The sequence below is a fragment of the Macaca fascicularis genome, chromosome 9, assembly GCF_037993035.2.
Source record: "Macaca fascicularis isolate 582-1 chromosome 9, T2T-MFA8v1.1".
NCBI lineage: Eukaryota > Metazoa > Chordata > Mammalia > Primates > Cercopithecidae > Macaca > Macaca fascicularis.
The window spans coordinates 102,764,828-102,789,125 of record NC_088383.1 but is presented as its reverse complement, the minus strand read 5'-3'; the positions used below and the strand labels follow the sequence as shown (position 1 = coordinate 102,789,125).

Genomic DNA, 24,298 nt, shown 5'->3' with positions numbered 1-24,298 from the left:
CCTAGGAATCCAACGTACAAGGGATGTGAAGGACCTCTTCAAGGAGAACTACAAACCACTGCTCAGTGAAATAAAAGAGGACAAACAAATGGAAGAACATTCCATGCTCATGGATAGGAAGAATCAATATCATGAAAATGGCCATACTGCCCAAGGTAATTTATAGATTCAATGCCATCCCCATTAAGCTACCAATGACTTTCTTCACAGAATTGGAAAAAATTACTTTAAAGTTCATATGGAACTGAAAAAGAGCCCACATTGCCAAGACAATCCTAAGTCAAAAGAACAAAGCTGGAGGCATCATGCTACCTGATTTCAAACTATACTACAAGGGTACAGTAACCAAAACAGCATGGTACTGGTACCACAACAGAGATATAGACCAACGGAACAGAATAGAGCCCTCAGAAATAATACCACACATCTACAACCATCTGATCTTTGACAAACCTGACAAAAACAAGAAATGGGGAAAGGATTCCCTATTTAATAAATGGTGCTGGGAAAATTGGCTAGCCATAAGTAGAAAGCTGAAACTGGATCCCTTCCTCACTCCTTATACAAATATTAATTCAAGATGGATTAGATACTTAAATGTTAGACCTAAAACCATAAAAACCCTAGAAGAAAACCTAGGCAATACTATTCAGGACATAGGCATGGGCAAGAACTTCATATCTAAAACACCAAAAGCAATGGCAACAAAAGCCAAAATTGACAAATGGGATCTAATTAAACTAAAGAGCTTCTGCACAGCAAAAGAAACTACCATCAGAGTGAACAGGCAACCTACAGAATGGGAGAAAATTTTTGCAATCTACTCATCTGCAAAGGGCTAATATCCAGAACCTACAAAGAACTCAAACAAATTTACAAGAAAAAAATAAACAACCCCATCAAAAAGTGGGCAAAGGAAATGAACAGACACTTCTCAAAAGAAGACATTTATACAGCCAAGAGACACATGAAAAAATGCTCATCATCACTAGCCATCAAAGAAATGCAAATCAAAACTACAATGAGATACTTTCTCACATCAGTTAGAATGGCTATCATTAAAAAATCAGGAAACAATAGGTCCTGGAGAGGATGTGGAGAAATAGGAACACTTTTACACTGTTGGTGGGACTGTATACTAGTTTAACCAATGTGGAAGACAGTGTGGCGATTCCTCAAGAATCTAGAACTAGAAATACCATATGACCCAGCCATCCCATACTGGGGATATACCCAAAGGATTATAAATCATGCTGCTATAAAGACACATGCACACGTATATTTATTGCGGCACTATTCACAATAGCAAAGACTTGGAACCAACCCAAATGTCCATCAATGACAGACTGGATTAAGAAAATGTGGCACATATACATCATGGAATACTAAGCAGCCATAAAAAAGGATGAATTCATGTCGTTTGTAGGGACGTGGATGCAGCTGGAAACCATCATTCTCAGCAAACTATCGCAAGAACAGAAAACCAAACACCGCATGTTCTCACTCATAGGTGGGAACTGAACAATGAGATCACTTGGACACAGGAAGAGGAACATCACACACTGGGACCTGTTGTGGGGTGGGGGGATGGGGGAGGGATAGCATTAGGAGAAATACCTAATGTAAATGACCAGTTGATGGGTGCAGCAAACAAACATGGCAAATGTGTACATATGTAACAAACCTGTACATTGTGCACATGTACCCTAGAACATAAACTATAATAAAAAAGAAATAAATAAAAAAAGATGGCCTAGTATTTGCATATAACATACCTGCATTTCCTGTATACTTTAAATCTTTTCTAGATTACTTAAAATACCTTACACTATGTAAATAGTGTTACAGTGTATTGGTTTTTAAATTTTGTGTTATTTTTTATTGTTATATTATTATTTTTTGTTTCCTACAAAAATATTTTCAATATCCAGTTGGTTGAATCTGTGGATATAGAAACTAAGGATAGAGTGGGCCAATTCTATTTTGAAATTATGACAGTTATCACATAACTAGATATTATTATTTAATGTATTAATAAAGAAGCACCTAAATTGCCATGTTAATTTTTTTAAAATCTTGATATATGTGTATCAACATAACTTGTCCTCTATGATGATTTCTATTTCTATTAAAAACATTATTCTGAATCCGTAGGTTTCATTACTTTCCCAAAGCAATCCATAGCATAAAAAAGTTTAAGAGGAAAGGAAGTGGGGCCATTAGTTGGAAAATGTAAAAAATCAGAATTAAGTTCCATCAGGTCTAGAAACCTAAAAACAATAATGAACTACACCATAGAAGAGGACCCAGGCATTTATCTCAAAAGAACACAAACAGATAATCAACAAATTGAGCCATTTTTCCACTACCAGGAAATCTCTCTAATTCCTCCAATATTTTCTGACATACTTTTATGTTGTTGCAGTATCAACTCAATCTTGATAGCTATCAATTGGAGTATATGTTTTTAATAACTACAAATGCTTACCCTAAGAATCATAATTTGACAGATCTTAAAATTTCTCATGAATTAAGACTATTGAAAGTTGGATTTTTTTTAAAAAAGCAAGTTTAAAGAAATGAAAAAGAAACTCAAATGCTTACAGGATACCACTGGGCTTCTGACAGACGTCGGCTCCCACCTTGCTTTATCTCCACTGTTGATAGGGGTTCCATTACTCTCCCACAAGGCAGTAAGGGACCATTTCTCTTCTGATCTATGTAACTCCATGCAATCAGCCCAATGTGGCCAGAAGGCAGAGTCCTCACAATTGCTCTTGTTCCGGTATACACAGATTTCTTAACTTCTCTGTCATTTTTACAGAATCTCCTGACTAACAAAGTGGACCGCTCCTTTTTGCTTTTAAAAGCATCTTCTTCTACATCTTCACAATTATCAGGGAAGTCCTCAAAATGGCTCAAAAAGGTCTTGGCAGTTTGACTGTCAGTAAAATCTTCCTTACAAAAACTATGACTTGAATATACCATGTCCACCTTCTGGCAAGAGCCTTCAAAGCAAAAGTATTTATCATTCAAGGTGTCACAATGATCACACTGCAGCTGTTCATTCTTATTATCACAATTTTTGGCCAATTCCATCAGTTTACAGGTATATGCCATGTAGTTTTCCTTTTGCTTCTCCTCACCCCCAGGTAGTGGTACACAATTTCCACAATCGTCTAAAATTAAGTTTTCTGATAGGGTACAGAAAGTGTCTGACATTCTTCTGTCAACTTCATAATGAAAATGAAATACTGCCGTGCTGCTGTCAGGGTCTGCTCTGCCTGTCTCTATGATTGCTGACTGATTTCCTAAAGGATTAATGCCCATGGAAGGTCTGTCTAGTTCCAGTTGAATTCCAGGGAACACCTTTCTTTCCAGTGGAGACAGAATTCCAGTTTCTAAACACAGGTCTTCCTCAACAACAGAGTTGTACATTTCATAAAACTGTCTTTGAGGAAGGCCATGCTGATGGTTTCTCAATATGTTGTTGCAGTTAATGTTAAGGTTTTTCACAGAATCTGGCATGCTTTTCTCCCAGCATTTTTCATTACTGTTCTCATCACTCACTATTTTCTCCCTTGTTATTGAGAGAATCTTTGGCAAGTTGCTTCCAGAAGGTTCTTCTTTAAGTTTGTTCAGTCGTGAGATGGTATGAGAAGTCTCCCCACTTTGTCTGACAGTATGTGCTTTTGAAATATTGATGTCTGAGACCTTTTCACTACTTTCATCTGCAGCTGACTGGGCAGAAACCACTTTTCTCTGAGTCACAGGTATGAGAACAGAAGCTGTAATTTCTTCAGAAGTCATCTTGGACTACACACAGGTTTTGACTATTGCTCTATTTCTCCTCCCTGATGATCATGTCAAGGTTTTAATAAAATTATTGATTATTACAACAATCTCAGATACACAAGTCCTCCCAAGGAACAAAGGGATAATTCCTTTCATTCAGGAGCATTGAGAGGCAAATAAATTTTCTCAGTTGTAACTTTCTATCATGAATATATATTTTTTCTAGATCAGGGTTTTAAGGTGGTAGATCAATTTTCCTTCCTCTGTTACCTGAAGCAAAAATTTTTGAAGACTTTTACTCGGGATTGCACTCTGCAACTTCTGATCCATCACTGATTTGCAATGATTTTAAAATTCAGTTTGAATGATTCCTGTTTCCTGTAAGAAAAGAGATAATGTCAAACACTGTGGCACTCAGTGAGTTTTTTTAAAAACATGATCTCACTATCCTAAGATACAGACAAAAAAGGTTGTTTTTTTTTTTTTGCAATCAGAAGTTGGTTTTTATGTTTTTGGCATTTATTTTTTGATTTAATATTTCAGAACTTCTGCTTCCAGCCAAAATGGAGTAACAAGGGCAAGATTTATTCATCCACTTTAAATAACTAAAAAGAAAATCAGAAAAAAAAACAATGGTTTCCAGATATTGAACAACAGGTAACACAGACATTGATCTCTGAAAGAAGAAAAAAAATGGGCCAGGCGCAGTGGCTTACACCTGTAATCCCAGCACTTTGGGAGGCCAAGGCAGGCAGATCACGAGGTCAGGAGATTGAGACCATCCTGGCTAACATGGTGAAACCCTGTATCTACTAAAAATACAAAAAATTAGCTGGCATGGTGGCGGGCGCCTGTAGTCCCAGCTACTCAGGAGGCTGAGGCAGGAGAGTCATGAACCTGGGAGGCGGAGCTTGCAGTGGGCAGAGATCACACCACTGCACTCCAGCCTGAGCAACAGAGCTAGACTCTGTCTCAAAAAAAAAAAAAAGAAAAAGAAAAAGAAAAAACAATGAAGTAAGCCCTATAAATGCCCTAGTTTACTGCTTAGAAAGTTTCCAGGTGACAAGGCAGGGAAAGGAAACTCAGGTAAAATCCAACAATTTACCTGAGTAGAAGAGAAAAAGTTGAGACTTCAGGGAGGCCAAGGAAGCTAGAGAAATAAGGCATATTAAGCAAAGAGGCACAAAAATAAGAATGACAGCAGACTTTTAATCAGAAACAATGCAATCCAGAAGAGAGTGGAGTAAATGTTTAAAGTACTGAAAGAAAAACTACTGTCAACTTCAAATTCTACACCCAGCAAAAATATCTTCTGCAAATGAAAATTAAGTAAAAACTTTTCCAGGCATATAAGGCTGAAATAATTTATCACTAACAAGCCTGCACTGCTTGTAACTCTATTAATAGAGAGAGGGAATTGAACAAATTTCTATCCAATGTGGAAACACAATTATAAAGGATATACAAGGCACTATGGGACTAGAGGGTACCCATCATGATCATATCATTCCTTTGCAGGTAAAGCAGTTGTTCCCGAGACAACTAATCAGCAGTCACACTGCTGTCAGCACCAGCTTTGCCTTGCCTCTGCTCTTTGACAATAGAAGTCTTTCTTCCCCTTGCTTCTCCCATACCCCCTTGTCCCAAAGAGTCATCAACTATCCCTTATTCCCTTCTATATGTGTTCCCTCAAGCACAAACACAGCCTCTCAGGTGAGAGGCTCCCAGTATATGCATATCTCTATAACTACACTGAAAAATCACTGGAAAGTCTAGAAATCATATTCTTTATAGGGAATAAACCAGCCCAAACAGAGCAGCAGTGTCCTAGCTCAACACCCTAACAAATCCTACCACACAGCAGTAACTATTATCAATACTTTAAGAAACCTCCTTCCAGAACACTCCCTATGCATCAACATACATAGAGGTATATGTATATAACTATGCAAATACCAGATAATATTGGTCATTCTGTTCTGTACCTGCTTTTAAAAATTCAAAGCATACTATGAACAACTTTTCAGTCAAGAATTATACAGACAATTTTAATGGCATATGGCATTAACTTGAATTCAAATATTTGTTCTATTTTTTAAAGAGATTTTCAGGCCAAAGCCTTCAGATTGACAGCTAATATGTCCTTTCTTACCCATGAGGTAAGTAATTCAAAATAGGAGAAGGGGAAAACATTTTTGGTGATGCTTAGGTCCTGTTCTAAGGACTTTGCAATTATTGTTATTATTATAATTATAATTATCATCATCACCATAATTTTGAGACAGAGTCTCGTTCTGTTACCAGGCTGAAGTGCAGTGGCACAATCACTGCTCACTGCAACCTCTGCCTCCTGGATTCAGCAGTCATATACTGTTCCTTCTATCATATTCTATATGTTAGTGGGAATTACTAAGTATAACCCACATTCAAGGGGAGGGGAATTAGGGTCCACCTTTTGAAGGGAGAAGTATCAAAGAATTTCTGGGCATATTTTAAAACCAGCCTGGGTTCAAGTGGTCCTCTCACCTCAGCCTCCCAAGTAGCTGAGACTATAGCACTGTGCTTGGCTAATTTTTGTATTTTTTGTAAAGACAGGGATTCACCATGTTGCCCAGTCTGGTCTTGAACTTCTGGGCTCAAGCGATCCTCTCACCTTAGCCTCCCAAACTGCTGGAATTACAGGTGTGAGCCACTGTGCCTGGCCACTTTGCAATTATTATCTTGTATACTTCTCACTCAACACTACAAGATAGCATGATGGTTTTACCATATGTCCACAAATTCTTTGACACTCCTCTCTTCACAAGGAGGAGCCTAATTCCCCACTCTTTGAATGTGGGTTATATTTAGTGGCTTCCCTCTAACGTATGGAATATGGTAGAAGGAACAGTACATGACTACTGAGAATCAGTCATGAAAATCATTGGAGCTGCCTTCTTGCTACTCCTCTCTTGCATGCTCTGAGGGTAATCTGCTGCCATATTGTAAGGAGAGATCCCCATGGCAAGTATGGAGGACTCTTGACAACACCCATGTGAGTGAGCCATCTTGGAAGTGGATCCTCCAGCTGTAGTCAAGACTTCAGATGATTGTACCTGCAACCTATATCTTGACTGCAACCACATGACAGACCCTCAGACAGATAAACCTTGTCCTAAATTCCTGACCACAGAAACTGTGAGATGATAAATGTTTATTGCTTTGACCCACTACGTTTTGGGCCAATATGTTACACAGTGATGGATAACTAATACAACTAATTTCTGCTATCCACATTCGAAAGATTAGAAACCAAAGCACAGAAAAGTTAAGTGAATTGCCAAAGATCCCTCCACTGGAAAATGATTGAGACAGGATTCAAATCCAAGAAGACTGATTACAGAATCTCTTCTCTTAACCATAGATTATGATGCTTTATTTTCCATCTAGTCTGAAGCCCTATGGTTTGGGTTTCTGAAGTCATCCAGCTATGAAGACCCATGGCTGCTGGGAGAACCCTTTTTTTTTTTTTTTTTTTTTTTTTTTTTTTTTTTTTTTTTTTGAGACAGAGTCTCCCTCTGTTGCCAGGCTGGAGTGTAGTGGTGTGATCTTGGCTTACTACAACCTCCACTTCATGGGTTCAAGTGATTCTCCTGCCTCAGTCTCCCGAGTAGCTGGGACTACAGGCATGTGCCACCACGCCCGGTTAATTTTTTGTATTTTTAGTAGAGACAGGGTTTCCCCATGTTAGCCAGGCTGGTTTTGATCTCCTGACCTCGTGATCCACCCACATTGGCCTCCCAAAGTGCTGGGATTACAGGCATGAGCCACTGAGCCCAGCCGAGAAGGCTATCTTATATGTGGCTTTGTCTCTGGAAGGCTGAGGATATACACAGACATCAAAGCAATGGTCTTTGCTTTGCCTCCAGTTTACTCTCATGAATCACGGATGAGCAACATTACAGGGAGCAGACTTTTTAGAGCACTAGACTTGGTTCAATTTCAGACCATTCCTTTATTTAGCAAATATTTGCTGAGTACAAAATTAAATAAGGCAGGGATCTTGTCCTGGATTTCCATACCAGCTGATAAGTCACCAAAGTACAGTGTAAATAAAGCTATAATCTGCATTAACACAGAGGAAGAACATCTAAAGCAGATAGTGCTGATGAGGTGGGAGTGATTTCCAGAGAGGGTTTCCTTCAGAAAAAGACAACTGAGTTGAGTTTCAAAAGATAAGTAGGAAGTAGTTAGATAAAGAGGTGGGGTGGAGTTTTCAGGGAAGAGCAAATGTGGGCAGTCATAAAAAGAAATAGTCAGACATTGGGGTCTGGTATCTCAGGTAAAAATTTTAACCACTTTGGGGTTTGATTTCTTCTCCTGTAAAATAGAAATTAAATCACCTACTCCATCAGGTTGTGAAGGAAATACTTTGAAATCCAAAAATTCAAGGCAAATGCTTATTATTCTATGCCTTGAAATATTATGGTAAGAAAGAACAACCAAGGTTCGGCAGCTCTGTTGTATCAGTGACATGGCATTGAATTTACTGTACTAGATGCACACACTCCCTTGACTAGGTCCACTCCAATTTTAATTTCAGTTCTATATCGGGGATCAACTCCTTAAATCTAAGCTGCATGATCCTGAGCTGGTTAAATTATCAATTTTGAGATATACTTTCCACATCTATAATATTGAGATGAAATACATATATATATATATAAAAAATATGTCAGCAGCAGCCAATCCATCAATAACTGTTAACTTAACTTTCTATTTACTGACTCTTGGTCAGTTCTAGGTTGTTTTTAAGGGAAGCTGGCTGGGTTAGGTTAGGGTTAGAGTTACAGTGGCATTAGACTGTTGGCTAAAGAAAACCTGAAGCACTGAATGAAGATCATAGTCTAGTGGGTTTGAAGAAGAAAAAGATGGAAAAAGGGATTCTTCTTTTCTTAGTGTGAACAGGTTTGTGGGGGAAATTGGATAAGTGCTAGCCTGGGAGAGGTCAAAGGATGTGTGGGCTAAAAATATGGCAGAACAAGAGGGTACTTGTCAAGATAGTATGTCCAATCTTGAGGTATTTGGGGATAGGCTAAAGACTATGACTAAAGAAATGACTGACCAGGAAGTAGATCTACGGAGATGCAGGAATTGCTGGAAATTCTAGCCAAAGCATTAAGACAAGAAAAAGAAATGAAAGGTATAAGCAGAATCAGGAGTGACAGGGTAAGTTTCCAGCTTCAGGAGAGGGGACCATGGGCCAGGAATAATCCTGCTGATGGATGTTTTCATGGGCTAAATCAAGGGCTGGAAAACTACATTCTGAGTTCCAAATCTGGTGAGCCATCTGTTTTTGTAAATGAAATTTTATTGGAACACAGCCACATCTATTTATTTATGTCATGTCTGTGGCTGCTTTTGCATTTTAATAGTAGAGCTGAAAAGTGGTGACAAACACCATATGGTCTACAAAGCCGAAAATATTTGCCATCTGGCTCTTTACAGAAAAGTTTGCCAGCCCATGTACTAGATAAATAACGAATTAATGAAATGCATGGTTAGAGCAAGAAAACTATGTGGGAGGCTTGATAGCCATCTTTATTTATTTGAAGAATTGAGATGAGGAAATGGGCTCATCTCATATTGTTTCAAAAGGTAAGATCAGGGCTAAGACATAAATTATAAGGGAGGTAAGCTTTGGATCAGTCCGATAAAGAATTCCCGAACTTTTAGAGCTTTTCAACAAAGGATGAGCTATCTTGGATGATGGTCTTCTTTCAGTTACTGATAGATTTAAACAAAGGCACATTATTCAGCATCAGGGATGCTCAATATATGCTGAACAAATAAACAGAGAGAATTTAGAATGACAGAGTGAAAATGGATGACTGTCTACCACAGGTAATTATAAAAACAATGACCTAATGGTGAGCGTGTATTATCTATCACATATGTTCTAAGCACAGAATATGTATTATCTCATTTAATCTTTACAACAACATTATCAGTAGGGTGGCGGAGACTCCTAATTTCCCTCCAAAATCTGTTCTTATTCCCTCAGTAGTAGAACCTCTGAATTTGACCTAAGCATATGGATATTTCTTTATTGGCTTCCTTTACAGCTAGATGTGGCCATGGGACTAAGTTACAGCTGATGAGATATACACAAAGTGGTTTGCAATTTCCGGAAAGAATGCTTGACGGAACAGAGTGTGACCTTTTCCTGCCCCTCTTTCTTCTGCTGCTGGTTGGAAGAAAGGCATGATGGCCAGAGCTGAAGCAGCCATCTTAGGTTGTGAGGTGAACATGAGAATGAATGTCATGCATAGAAAAAAAAAAAAACAAGACAGAAATCTGACTGCCTGTTTTCGGGATTTAGGGGAGGGAAAAATAAAATTCTATCTTGTTTAAGCCACCATTGTCTTGGGTTTTCTGTCACTCACATCTAAATATTTTCCTAACTAAAACTAAAAAGGTGGGGATGGTACTATTATCATACCTATTTTATGAATAAGGCTCTGAATGCTTGAATGACTTGTCCAAGAGTACAGAAGAATGACATAACAAGAAACCTCTATAGAAAATTCCTGCATTGGTGGGAAAGTTATATTCACTAATTCCTAGAAAGTTTCCAATTTTATCCTCTTAAGCCAGACGGAATTCTAAAGAATAGTTAAGTTAGAAAAATATGAAATACAAGCATATTATAGATGTTTAAAGGAGGTGTGGCTTAACAATAACAAAAACTAATTTGTCAGTCAACTGTCTATTGGTTAAGCGCCTGTTGAATTCTATACAGTTTAGAAGGTAAGATGGCTATGAACCAAGAGATCAGTAAAGTCTAATGATAGGGTATTTGAGCTGGGACTTTATAGTAAAGTAGTAATTACCTGTATCCATGGAAAGGAAAGGAGACTTTAGATAAAGGGAACGATGTAACAAAAGATAAAGTAGGAAAACACAATGCATAACCATGAATTCATCTGAAGTCCTCAGAAGAATATTTCATCCAATCAAAGACAGTAAAAGTTACTCAGTAATTTCACCATCATGGAAAAGATACACTAAAGTAACTGCCAAAGCTGGTAATAGAATTTAATATCCCTATTTGCTTCTTTAGAGTTTTATAGAGTCCCTTTGAGTATCTGTATATAACAATCAACCAACCATTGGTCAGTTATTTTCTTATGCATTCTCTTCTCCAAGGCCCACTCAGCAAACAGATTAAAGAAAACATTTTGCTTAAGCAATCCTTTCCTCCCTTTTCCCTTATCACGTGCACATGGTGCACATGGATTTAAGTTTGTATACACCCACATGCAAACCCTACATAATATGAGTCAGTCTTCGCTTTTTCTTCTCCCGAATATCTGCTGCTCCACTCCCTCCTGACCTCCTTTCTCTGAACTATTATGATGAAAATTCCATAACTCACAAGGAAACAAACCTCTTAAAACATTCCCTAAAGGCACTGGTGTACTCATCTGAGTTCTTTTCCAAGACCACAAAGATTTAACCCTTTGGGCCTTTAACTCCCTTTATTAGAAAAGTTTCTGAATCTGGAATGTGAGGCTTCAGACCCAGAAAACCCAGATACCCTAATCTTTATACTTTGTGTATATTAGATATCAGGAGTTGACTAATAAGTAGATGAGAAGGCTACACAAATATTTTTGAACTAATACATTGACAAGGCTGCCAATACAGTAAAATAGAGGATCACAAAAAAGTTTGTCCATAACAGGTTAATTCCCAATTGCAAAACTCACAAGGAAAGGAAATCTTCCCTGTAAAGACAGTCTCTAATCAGCGTGCAAATCATCACATCTATCCCAGAAATATGGGTCATTGATGTTAGTAGAATGTAACTTTAAGCCAAGAGTGGAAGTGGATAGAATTGTGATGTTGTGATGCTCATAGGACTCCCTCTCCTTCGTTGTATAACAATGTCAAGATTCTGGAGTTATGTGTGTGTGCAGGCACGCACAAACACAGAGATGCACATCTTTGATGATACGAAAAGAGAGAAAAGTGGGCAACAGAAGATTTTAGATGGCACTAGACCCACCAAAAGTCAATTCTAGTCTATTTTTTCCAGCTTCATCTCTGGCCAATCCCCAAAGAAGAGTTAAGCAGTCACATTGGATTTTGTGCAATTTATTGAATCAGCCTAGCACTTAATGCCTCTGTGCATTTCCCTTCCCACTATTTTCTAACTCTGTTGACTCCATCATTCAGCTTAAATGCCATCTTTGTTCTGCAGCCCTCCCTGACACCCACCTGTCCGCATTAATTGCTATCATCTGTTTCCTGTAGCTCTTCCTACCTTCCACTACCACATCACGACATGGCACATTATTTTGTAACTATTGATTATATAGGGCCCCCTTATGGATTGAGAGCCCCTGAAGAACACGCATCTTTAAACTGAAAGAGTTTTATAAATACACTACACTTTACATTTCCATTTCCATTTCCATTTCCAACTATACCAAGACATATAGTTAGTCTCAATAAACATTTGACCCGCTGCTTTCCTTCCATGGCTATATGAGCCCAATCCTTGTTCATTAAGATCTGGATTACTTAAGGCCTTCAAGTCTCTGAAACTAACTTCCTCCTGTTTGAATCCATTCCATATAATTTTCAGAAAAATCTTCTCCAAATACGATTTTCATCACATCACTTTACCTGAGAAGGAACAGAGTTCCATATTATCTAGTGTGATAAATCCAAACCATTTACCTTGATCAGTAAGAAAATCAATTTCTTAAAAAGAAGGGGGACCTATACAGACTCTGATAAGATTGACTTAAATCAGTATATCAATTTTGGAAAAAATAACATCTTAACTATATTGAGGCTTCTACTCTATAATATAGTTAGCCAGTGCTAGTACACTTTCTGCTATCTTTCTCTCTCTACATAGATTTACATATATATTTATATATATGCAAAGAAAAAATATATGCATATATACACATAGACATATGAATACACACATATACATATGCATATATACATATCTTCTTTAATTTACCTAAGCAATGTTTTTTACTTATCTGTATAGAGGTCTACACATCTTTTAAGTTTGTTCCTAAATATTTTATGTTAGTGGTGGTCTTGTAAATAAAATTATCTTAAATGTTATTTTTCAGTTGTTTGTTGCTAATACACAGAAATACAATTGTTGTTTATAGACATCATAAATTGTATCCTTGTTAAATTCAATTATTACTTCTAGCAAATATTTTTTAGGTGACTTAAAATTTTCTACATAGACAATCATCTCATCTTCAAATAAAGTTGTACTTCTTTCTTTCCAAAGGTATATCTTTTATTTCTTTTTCTTGCCTTACTCTAGTAGCTAGAATCTTCAATTATGATGCTAAGTACTAAGAGCATATATCTTTACTTTGTTCTCATTCATATGGGGAAAATATTCAATACATCACTATTTAATATATTAGCTGTAGGTGTCTTAATAAATGCCCTTTACTAAACTGAAGTTGCTGAAAATTTTTATCACAAATGAGGATTTCCCAATATTCTTCTGCATTTAGTGAGATAATATGATTTTTCCTCTTTTAATAGGTTAACATCGTGAACTATATCAACTAATTTTTCAAATTGAAAAATCTTGAAACAATCTAGCAAATTTGTGGAAAACATAAAGGCTTTAGAATAGTCAGAATAATTTTTAGAAGAGAGAAAAATTGGAGAAGTTAACCTACCAGCAGACAAATAAATAACTTGTAGTATATTCATAAAACTAACTTCTACTCAGCAATAAAAGGAATGATTTCCATTATGTAACAAACATGGATGAATCTCAAAAACATCACATTGCATGAAAGAAGCCAGACACTGAATGCATCCATTTATTTGAAGTTTAGACCTGTGGTGTCTAATGCTGTCGGCACTAATTTCAAGATACTACAAAGCTACAATAATCTTTACAATGTGATACTGGCATAAGGATAGAAATTTATATCAACGAAATAGAATATAGTCTAGAAATAGATTTACATATATATTGTCAATTGAGTTGTCAACAAAGGTGCAAATGTAATTCAGTGGGGAAAGGGCAGTCACTAAATGGTGCTGGATTCAAATAACAACAGAAATGAACATCAACCCCCATGTCATACCATGCACAAATATTAATTCATAATAGATATAGGCCAGAATATAAAATATAAAACAACAAAAATTTCTAGAAGGAAACAGAAAAAATATTCAAGACCTTGGGATACAGAAAATTTGCTTAAGACACTAAAAGCACTAACCATTAAAAACACAATAAAATGAACTTAATCAAAATTTAAAACTTCTGGTCTTCAAAAAAAAAAAATTAAGAAGGAAAAAGACACAGACTGGGAGAAAATATTCACAGTACACATACCGAAAAAGGTTCTTGTATTTGAAAATATAAGAAACTGTTATTGGCAGGTGCAATGGCTCATAGCCTGTAATCCCATCACTTTGGGAGACTGAGATGAGTGGATCACTTGAGGCCAGGAGTTCAAGACCAGCCTGGCCAACACAGCAAAACCTCATCTCTACTAAAAATACAAAAAATTAGTGGGGTATGGTGGTGCACACCTGTAATCCCAGCTACTCGGGAGGCTGAGGCACAAGAATCACTTGAAGCCAGGAGGTGGAAACTGCAGTGAGCCAAGATTATGCTACTGTACCCCAGTGTGGGTAACAGAGTGAGACTCTGTCTCAAAAACAGAAACAAACAACAATAAAAAAAACTATTACTGCTCAATAATAAGCAAACAACCCAAGTTTTAAAGAAATGTGCAGAAGACTTGAACAGACATTTCCCACAAAATAATAAATGCAAACAGCTTACAACCATATTGTGATGGATCAAAAAACTTCTTCATGAAAAAAAAAAATGAACCTCAACCCCTATCTCACACCACACACAATAATTAACTCAAAATAGATAATAGTCCAACACATAAAAGATAAAATTATAAAACTTCTAAAAGAAAACATAAGAGAAAATTTTCACAGTATTGGAGTAAACAGAAACTTCTTAGGCTGAATACAAATCACAGAAGAAAAAAATGGTAAACTGAATTAATCAAAATTAAAAACATCTCCTCTTCAAAAGGCAAGCCATAGAATGATTAAAAAAAATTTGTAATACAAACATCTAACGAGGGATTTACATCCAGAATACACAAAGAATCCCTATAAATCATAAGAAGACAAATTACTGTATTTTTTTAAATGGACAAAGGTTTGAATAAGCACTTTATTGAAGAAGAAGTACAAATGGTCTAGAAGTACTCGAAAAGATAATCAATATCACTAGTCATCAGGAAAATAGCAATTAAAATCACAATGAGATAGTACTTCACACCCACTAGACTAGCTAAAATTAAAATGACCAGCCATACCAAAGTTGGTAAAAACAGGGAGCAACTGCAACATTGCTGGTCAGAATATAAAGTGGTACAGCCACTTTGGAAAACACTTTGGCAGTTTCTTATAAAGTAAGCATATACTTAAATACATTTCACAATCCAAAAACTCTACTCTTAGAAGAAAAGTAAAAGCATACATCCATAAGCAGACTTGTACAAAAATGTTTATAACAACTTTATTCACAATAGCCCCAAACTGAAAACAATCCAAAAGTCTACCAGCAGACAAATAAATAACTTGTAGTATATTCATAAAACTAAATTCTACTCAGCAATAAAAGGAATGATTTTCATTATGTAACAAACATGGATGAATCTCAAAAACATCACATTGCATGAAAGAAGCCACACACTGAATGCATCCATTTATTTGAAGTTTAGACCTGTGCTGTCTAATACCGTAGGCACTAGCCACACACAGTTATCTAAATTTAAATTAAATAAATTAAGTAGAATTTTAAAATTCAGTTCTTCCATTGTGCTAGCCACATTTCAAGTGTTCTAAGAGTCACATGTGGCTAGTGGTAAACATAATGGACAGTGTAGATACATAGAACATTTTCATCATCGCATAAAGTTCTATGGGACAGTGCTGCTCTAAAACATGCAAAATCAAGCTATGGAGATACAACTGGATCAGTTATTGCTGGAAGCAGGGTGGGTGATGAGGAGGGTGGACTGGAAAGACTGTAACATATCCCAAAGCCACTTTTTGAGAAATATTGGAAATGTTCTCTCTTGATTGAGGTGGTGGCTATACAGATGTATACTTTACCACCCATATCATATCAACTTTTCAACTGGACCACAGGCTGCATTTCAATCCCATTTGCTCCTTTAGCTGGGCACCTCTGAGCAGCAAACAACCTTCTCAACTGTACAGATCTGATGCTGAAAATCTCAAATGAATACATAGCACCGGAATGGCAGAATCAATCTGTCTGGCTTCATATCCCGCCTTCACCACTTAACAGGTTTATCTTAGGCAACTCAACCTTGCTGAGGCTTAGTTTTCATATCTGTAAAATGGGGGAAAATAATAGTTTCTCATGTAATTCTCATAATGATCCTATGAAATAGCAATCTCTCGAAAAGTAGTACCTTTTATTCTTACCATTATAAAAACCTCTCCAGAGTCATCAAATATTATTTCCTGATATAGGACTATGTCCATTTCTTTTAAATCACCCCTTCAGCACTATAATAATAAAGGCTCAAATATCTGTACACTTACTGTTTTGTGTAGGATATTATTGTATGTTATATGTGATCATTTTCCTTATCTCATCCAGTGCCGGCAGCTAAATGATTCTTAAAATTTCTACAAGTTTACTGGGTGCTTAGCACATGAGAAAGGTACCAGATGAGTTCACAAGAAGAGAAAGACAGAATCCCTCCCATAAGGAAATCATTACTTACTACAGAGTCATAAAGAAAAAAATTAGGATATGAACTAATACCACAAAATACTCAATAGTATGGTTCAGGTAGTGAAAAAGTGAGAGAATCATTCAATTGTAAGCATACTAATTGTGCAACAGATCAAAAGTGCAGATAGAGATGGTAGAAATCAGCACGAACTCAAGTCATCAGTGAAGACTTTCCAGAGAATGTCATAGTCTGTAGAAGAGGACCTGCCCTGGGAAGTAAAGTCAGGAGAAAACAGAACAGAGAGGGAATCACAGTCATTTATTGGAGCTGGGATGGAAGGTCGTGGGTTGGCCTTGCCCTCTGTTTAGCAAGGGCAGAGTAGCCTCTATCAGCAAAAGCAGTAGAACTATCCTGGGCAAGCCCAGGAAAGTTCTCATAGCAGGTCAAAGTAGGATAGTACATTTCGGAAGCGTGGCAACGAGAAGGAAAAGAAAAGTGGGAAGGGCCCTGAGATGCTTCCTTGAACACATTGCATGACACATCCATGCATCAAAAACACAACAAGCTTCCTCAAGCAGCCAGTTGCCTCCAATTAGCTGGGGTAACTCAAGCTCGTATTATAAGCAATTTTAAATTAATTGACAGGCAACATCAACACACCTGTTTGCTAAATGTTTTTTCAAACCAGCACTCTACAAGTCATTCCTTAATTAAGGTAATTGTCTTCAAAAGAATTAAAAACTCATAAGATGAAAACTCACTCTGGACGAGATAAACATAATAGAACCACTCTACCACCCTCACACATTCTTACGTTACAGTCTCTCAGTAAAATGATCCCGATTTAATCAAAAGAAGATATGATTCGGCTTCTGCAACTCTTTTCTTCAGGCTGTGCCTCCTGTCTGGATCTCCTGTGTCTGATGATCCCCTCATATCTGGATCCCCTACATCTGATGTCTAGCCTACATTTTATCATTACACCAAGCAAAACATTTTCCAGACTAAATAACTCTCCAGTCTCACAGAGATTCCCCCACAAAGCCGTAGCAGATGGAAAGCATTTTAAATCCATATACACTTAATGTGTAAGTATTATGTCATATAAGATGGTGATTTCTAGCCATTTTCTTTTTTATATTTGTATTATAATCAACACCGACACCAATTGAAGGCCTTCAGTAGCCCTCCAGTTAACAAGCTTAAAAACTATTCCTTATTCTCACGGATGCCCATCAATGACATCAAATTCTGGGTGGATGCCCCAAGGCAACAGCTGACTCAAACACTTGATGTCATTCTAATGGCTTATTTTGGATAGAGTTAAAAATGCAAATAGAACACCTCGTTAAAACTCAAAGTTCATTTTAGCTGTGCCTCTGATTTACCACTGAGAATTCATCATCCAAAGGAAGGACACAATATTACACATCTTACCTAATTGGAAAGAAAAAATGAAGCAAACAAGTTTCAGCGTTAGTTTTTGTTTTTTAAAGTGTTTAATCTGCAGGCCAATACTGTAGCACTTTTGCTATTTTTCTGGATGGTGTAACCCCAAATAAAACAGACAGAACTGTTTTCAGAGTCCACAGTCTGAAGCAAGAAGGGTGGCTCTGACCTGTCCCCTACCAGCCTTCAGGCCATTTCTGAGGCTCTGAAGCGGGTTGAGGGTGGGGCTACCCAGGAAGGTGGAGGGAAATGCAGGTGTAGGGGATGAAGCACATCCCAGGACCTGAATGGTGTGGGCTCCTCAGCAAATCAACTGCATCACAGAACACGGGTAGTATTAGACTTGACTAGCATAGGAAGCATGTTAAGTATAGTTCATTTTTTTATAGCATTATGTCATCATTTCAAATATCCGTTGTGATTTTATGGGTACCAGGGATTAAAAAAACAAAGCAAGCTTTGGCCAAAGTGCTGTACCACATTCTACACTAACTTCTTAACAAATAAAACACGCTATTATATATTTTTCTGATTATAAAAGCAATACATACTTACACATTTACTGAGGAAAATTTGAGAAAAGGGCTGATAAACAAAAGAAATGATACCATCAGTAAATTCTAATTTTGTTATAACTTCCTTCCAGCTTTTTCCCCATAAGTACAGATCTTTTACAGAATTGAAATTACACTAGATACTGTTTTTATCCTGCTTCATTAGACAAAACACAGGTTAAGCATCCCTAACTTGCAAACCTGAAATCCAAAAATGCTTACAAATCTGAAACTTTTTGAGTGCTGACATGACACCACAAGTGGAAAATTCCATACCGGATATCATGTTACGGTCAGAGTCAAACTGCAGTCAAAACTTTGCTTTATGCACAAAATTATTCTGAATATTATATAAAATTACCTTTGGACTATACATATAAGGTATGTATGAAACATAAATGAATTTAATGTTTTAGGTCCTATCCCCAAGATAGCTCATTATGTATAATGCAAATATTCCAAAATACAAAAAAGTCCAAAATCTGAAACACTTCTGGTCCCAAGTATTTCAGATAAGGGACACTCAACCTAGTAATATTGTCTAAATATAATAATACATAATGATATTATACTGTCTAAAGGAATAATTTCTGGACATAATAAAACCTACATAAATAGCAGCAATCTCTTTCCCAAAGTTCTAAATGTTATGTTTTAAAAGGAGGCGATCATGGAAAATCATACTGCCTTGCCCCTTGAAACCACACATACTCTCAGCTGTTTTATGTATTTGTAAACACATCCTTGGACATATAGTGGCTTCCAGATTGCTCAATGTTTCCTCTAACGGCTGATCAACCAACGGGTATGATTCATTCACTCATTCAACAAATAAATTTTAACACCTACTATGTAGTAGGCACCAAGTAAAAATGGCCCATAAAACTACTCTAATTGGCCTAATTGATATTTATCAAAGGGAAATTTACTAGAGTTAGGTGATAGTTTATATTTCATTCAGCCAAATAGAGCTGGGTTTGAGGCTGCTCTGATCAACACTAGCCTCTCCAACCCACTAGTCTGACACTCATTTCAGTCAGGGTGCACTAGCCCCCTATTCCCTGAACCTGGCCTATTCATTCCCTTTTCTGAGTCCTGTTTATCATTGCCAAGGCCCCATTACCTTCCTTTCTGCTGAGCCACGTTCTATTCAGGAAGCTTTTCTGACCAGCGTCTATAAGCCTTACTCTCAAACGACTGGGGCACCAATCATCCAGAATATTCTTTAAACAACCCTGACTGCCCTGTTCCCAGTGGGTCTGTGCTAAGCATCTGGTTCAGGCGCCAATCCCTTGTTTTCTTTACTATTTCCCACAGCTAAACAATAGATGCAATGCATATTACTAGTCCCTTAATCATTCATCTCAGGAACTTCTCTATCTGAATCCAACTCTGAAAAGATTTTTCAAGAAAAGCATTCTACCCTTTCAGTTGCTACTGCCATTTTTTTTTTTTTCTATCCTAATAACCTTGGTTGCTTTCCTGCACTGGATGACAGCTAAGATAAAGCAGCTTTGAGGTAGTAAAATTTGATTCACTTTACCCATAACTCCTGAGGAAAACATAACTACCTTGCACACAGCAGCCCCATACTATATCAAGACCTCTGTTTGACTCCATGCCCTGTTTTGAGCACCTCGTGTGTATAATTTTATTCAATCTTCACAGGAACTGCGGTGAGGTATGTACCAAGATGACAATTTCCAATTTAGAGATAAGAAAACTGAGGTTTTGAGAGATTAAGTCATACAGTGAGCCACTGGTGAAGTGAAGATTCAAATCCAGGCAGCTGCCTCCCCATACAAGCCTTTTCTGTGAGTTAACCCATCCACCCTGGCTAATAGTCTTCCTCACTTTTTCTTCCCATGAGGTTGAGGCTAGTGATTCTCACATTTATATCAGCATCAGAATCATGGCAGGGACTTGGTAAAACTATCCTTACTAGGGTGGAACCCAAGAGATTTTGATTCAGGAAGGGGATGAGAGATCTGCATTTTTAGCAGGCACCTCTCCTATCACCTCATTGCTAGGTGATTCTTGTCTTCAGCATATATTTAAAGATATTGCATTGAGCATAAGAGGATCCTACACATCAGAGCAGAGGCTTTTGTAAAATTTGCTAATTACCCATGATCCATCAGGGCTTTAAAAATGGCAGGAAGTTATTGTTTAATGGGTATGGAGCTTCAGCTTAGAATGATGAGAAAGCTTGGGAGAGAGGCAATGGTGACAATTGCAAAACAATGTGAATGTACTTAATGCCACGGAACTGTACACTTTATTTTTTATTTTTTAGAGACATGATCTCATTCAGCTGGGACTACAGACATGCACCACCACACCCAGCTAATTTTTTTTTTTAATTTTTTTTTTTTTTTAGAGACAGGATTTCTCTATGTTGCTCAGGTTGGTCTTAAACTCTTGGCCTCAAGCAATCCTCCTGCCTCAGCCTCCCAAAGTGCTGAGATTACAGGCTTGAGCCACTCCACCTGACCTGTACACTTTAAAATGGTTAAGATGATCCATTTTGTTATGTATATTTTAAAACAATTTCTAAGATGGCAGGATCCTAACCTCTCAGCTGCCTTAGGGAAGGTGTCTCTGACACGCCCTCCTGTTGACCCAGAGAGAAGTGAAGTTTAATCCTAAGGGATCACTTGAGAAAGGGACTACTAAAAGGCAAAAGGTGAAGCACAGTTGGCCCTGTGTGGTCCCTCTTCAGTTTTGAGCTGGCTGTGTACACTCAGATTGAGGGGACAGGGCTGTGCTTGTACGAGTTCCCAAGATACTGCATCACGCCTCATCCCCTGCCTGCCCACCGTGAAACAAACCAATGTCCAGTCCCTAACATAACCCATAGATGTCCACGGATATGGGACAGAGGGAAGAGAGGAGCCCAAAGGATGGTAGGGAAAGAGCCTTCTTCAGGTTTCCAGTGTCAGCTCCCCCGGGGATCACCTACTAGTACTTCAGGCCATTCTGATTTTGGCTCAAATATCATCTCCTTAGAAAGGCTTTGCCTGCTTGAAAGCAGCCCCTCCTCCACACCCGTTACTTTCTATAATATTACTCTGCCTGGTTGTCGTTTGAGCATGCACCACCACTGGAAATACTTATTACTTATTTCCACACCAGTAACTTGTTTGCCTCCCCGGACTAGAACCAGAACTTCCTGAGAGCTGAGAATGTGCTACTTGTGTTTACTGCCCATTCTCAAGGCCTCACTTGAGACATAGTGGGAACCCAATAAGTATTTGTAGAATAAATAAATGAATCAGTCTCATTTGTTTTCTTTTGTATAAAGGGTTCTTTCTACCTCACAAGGTGATTTCTAGGAAGGGTCAAATGAGATCAGATACACCAAAGTGTTGCAAAAGGAAAGGTGTCACATACATGGTAGGGTTATTATTGTGCTTGGCACAGAGTGGGGCGGTTCACAAAACCCTGAGTGCCTTACAAGGCCTCCTTCTGTGACCTTGGCATAGTGATGTGCTCCCTCCTCCCTTCTCCACTCCTCTTAGGTGGAGATTTGTCTGGAATCTAAAAATGACAATGCTCCACTCTGCAGACCATTCAAACAGAATGCAACCAAATTATTACAAGGTGAGGCCTCTCAGAGAGTTTTCTCACTACGGGGCTCAAATAACAAGATGATACTTATGAAGTCAGGGATCTGCCAGGAGGGCAAACTTACGGGAAGAACACAAAGATGCTTCCTGCCTTGGTTTAGTTGGGCTACACAAGTATGAATTGAGTGAGTTGCTGGTATATTGCAGGTCCTGGGCTCAGTCCCAAGGATAGAGAGAGAGGTGACTGAGATTGTCACAGTGCAGTGGGGGAGACAGTTACTAAACAGAAAACTCAAAATCAGTGTGGTAAATATGGCCTACACTAGTCAACGAAGGCTTTCTAGAGTGATTGATGCCTAAATGAATTTAAAGTATAAAGGATAGGGGAAAGAGGGGTTGGGGAAGAGTGAGTGGCCAAGGTAAGACACAGAATAGAAAGACTACACAGAGTTTAGGGAGTTCCAAGTAGTGAAAGCTTTGGGTATTTATTGCTGGAGTATCTAGTGTGTTGTGAAAAGGTTGGGGTGCAGGGGAGGGAAGGGGACCAGAAGATGTACCTGGAGAGGTGGGCAGCAGCCACTCTCCCACTGTGGGCTAACTGCAGCACCTCTGTCAGCACTGATGTAGCTGCTGTGCTGCCCTGCCCTGCCAGGTGATGAGGAAGCTGTACTGTCCAGGGTGAGACTGCCTGATGCACAACTTCTCAGGCAATCATGAATTAGTGACGTGGCCGATGTCTTCCGGCATGTGAGGCTGGGAATTCCTTCCCTTGATACCTCTCTCCAGTTTCCCTAAGCCTCACCCCTCCAAACTCAACTCCTCCCTGTTTGAGCACAGGGAAGTCTAGTTTGTCTTTTGAGTGTCACCTGTTTCTACTCCCAGCCAAGCTTGACTTGCTCTATTGGCTACTGGACCAATGAATGGGCTCATCCTGGGCAGAATTCCATAGGCATGTGACTGAAACTAGAGGCATCAAAAGATAAACCAGAGTTCCCTGTGCTGCAAACAGGAGGACTTGAGTGCGGAGGGGTGAGACCTGGGGAACTGGAGAGAGGTATCAAGGGAAGAAATTCCCAGGCTCACATGCTGGAAAACATTGGCCATGTCACTGATTCACAGTTGCCTAGGAAGTTGTGCACCAGGCAGTCTCACCCCGGGACGGGGCAGCTTCCTTAACACCTGGCAGGGCAGGGCAGCTGATACATCAGTGCTGACAGAGAGGTGCTGCAGTTAGCCCAACATGGAAACTCTTCTGAGCCCTGAGTGAAGGCAGCAGAAATGAACAGAAGGAGTAGAGCCCTGGGGTTTTAGTAAAATGCTTATGCCCAAAATTAGCTCACCTGGTATGATATGATTCAGAGCATGAAAGGCAGGAAAACCAGAGGTAGAGAGGGAGAGAGGAGAGAGAAGAGGGTCCTTCCATTTCTTTTCCCTGCTGTCGCTGACACTGGAGCTGCCTCAATCCCATGCACTTAAAAAAAGGAAATGAAGAGGCTAACAGTTGCTCACCTGGGGTTATAGTTTCAGGGGCTGCCAAATAAGAATTTTAAACTTTGTATATTCATTTGGATAATATTTGTAAAAAGAAAAATGTTTTCAAATCCAACCCACCCCTCCCCAAATCAATCACTCCAGCTTTGGTCAGGACCTGGGGACAGAGGTGAAAATCCTTATCTCATTAGCACACTCACTTTTCCCATTCCTCCCTATAGCCTCCAGCTCTTCCAGCTTAATCGCACTGAGAGGGTCCTGTTGTGGTTAAGCACAGCAAGTGGCTTCCCTGTCATAAGAGGTGATATGGTTTGGATGTTTGATGTTTGTCCCCTCCAAATCTCATGTTGAAATGTGACCTCCAATGTTGGAGGTGGAGCGGCCTAGTGGGAGATACTGAATTATGGGGTGTATTCTCTATTGAACGGTTTAGTGCCATCTCCTTCGTGATGGTGATTGATGAGTTCTCACTCAGTTAGTTCACACAAGATCTGGTTGTTTAAAAGAGTCTGGAACTGCTGGGCACGGTGGCTCAAACCTGTAATCCCAGCACTTTGGGAGACTGAGGCGGGCGGATCACGAGGCCAGGAGATCGAGACCGTCCTAACATGGTGAAACCCTGTCTCTACTAAAAATACAAAAA

General features: G+C 38.5%; 1 protein-coding gene across 10 annotated transcripts in view; it reads right to left on the bottom strand.

Annotated features, from left to right (window-relative positions):
* PLCE1 (phospholipase C epsilon 1) overlaps positions 1-24,298 on the bottom strand; it is a 349,469-nt gene that overhangs the window by 307,882 nt on the left and 17,289 nt on the right. For 9 of the 10 annotated variants that reach the window (XR_012417971.1, XR_012417972.1, XM_005565986.5 and 6 more), the window contains exon 2: positions 2,605-4,173. The exons of the other annotated variant lie outside the window; for it this stretch is intronic. Coding sequence is in view for 7 of the 9 variants with exons in the window: in XM_005565986.5 (XP_005566043.3) it covers positions 2,605-3,810 (1,206 nt within the window). In the remaining 2 variants the exon portion in view is untranslated. The remainder of the gene's footprint in view (positions 1-2,604; positions 4,174-24,298) is intronic. 10 annotated transcript variants of the gene reach the window in all.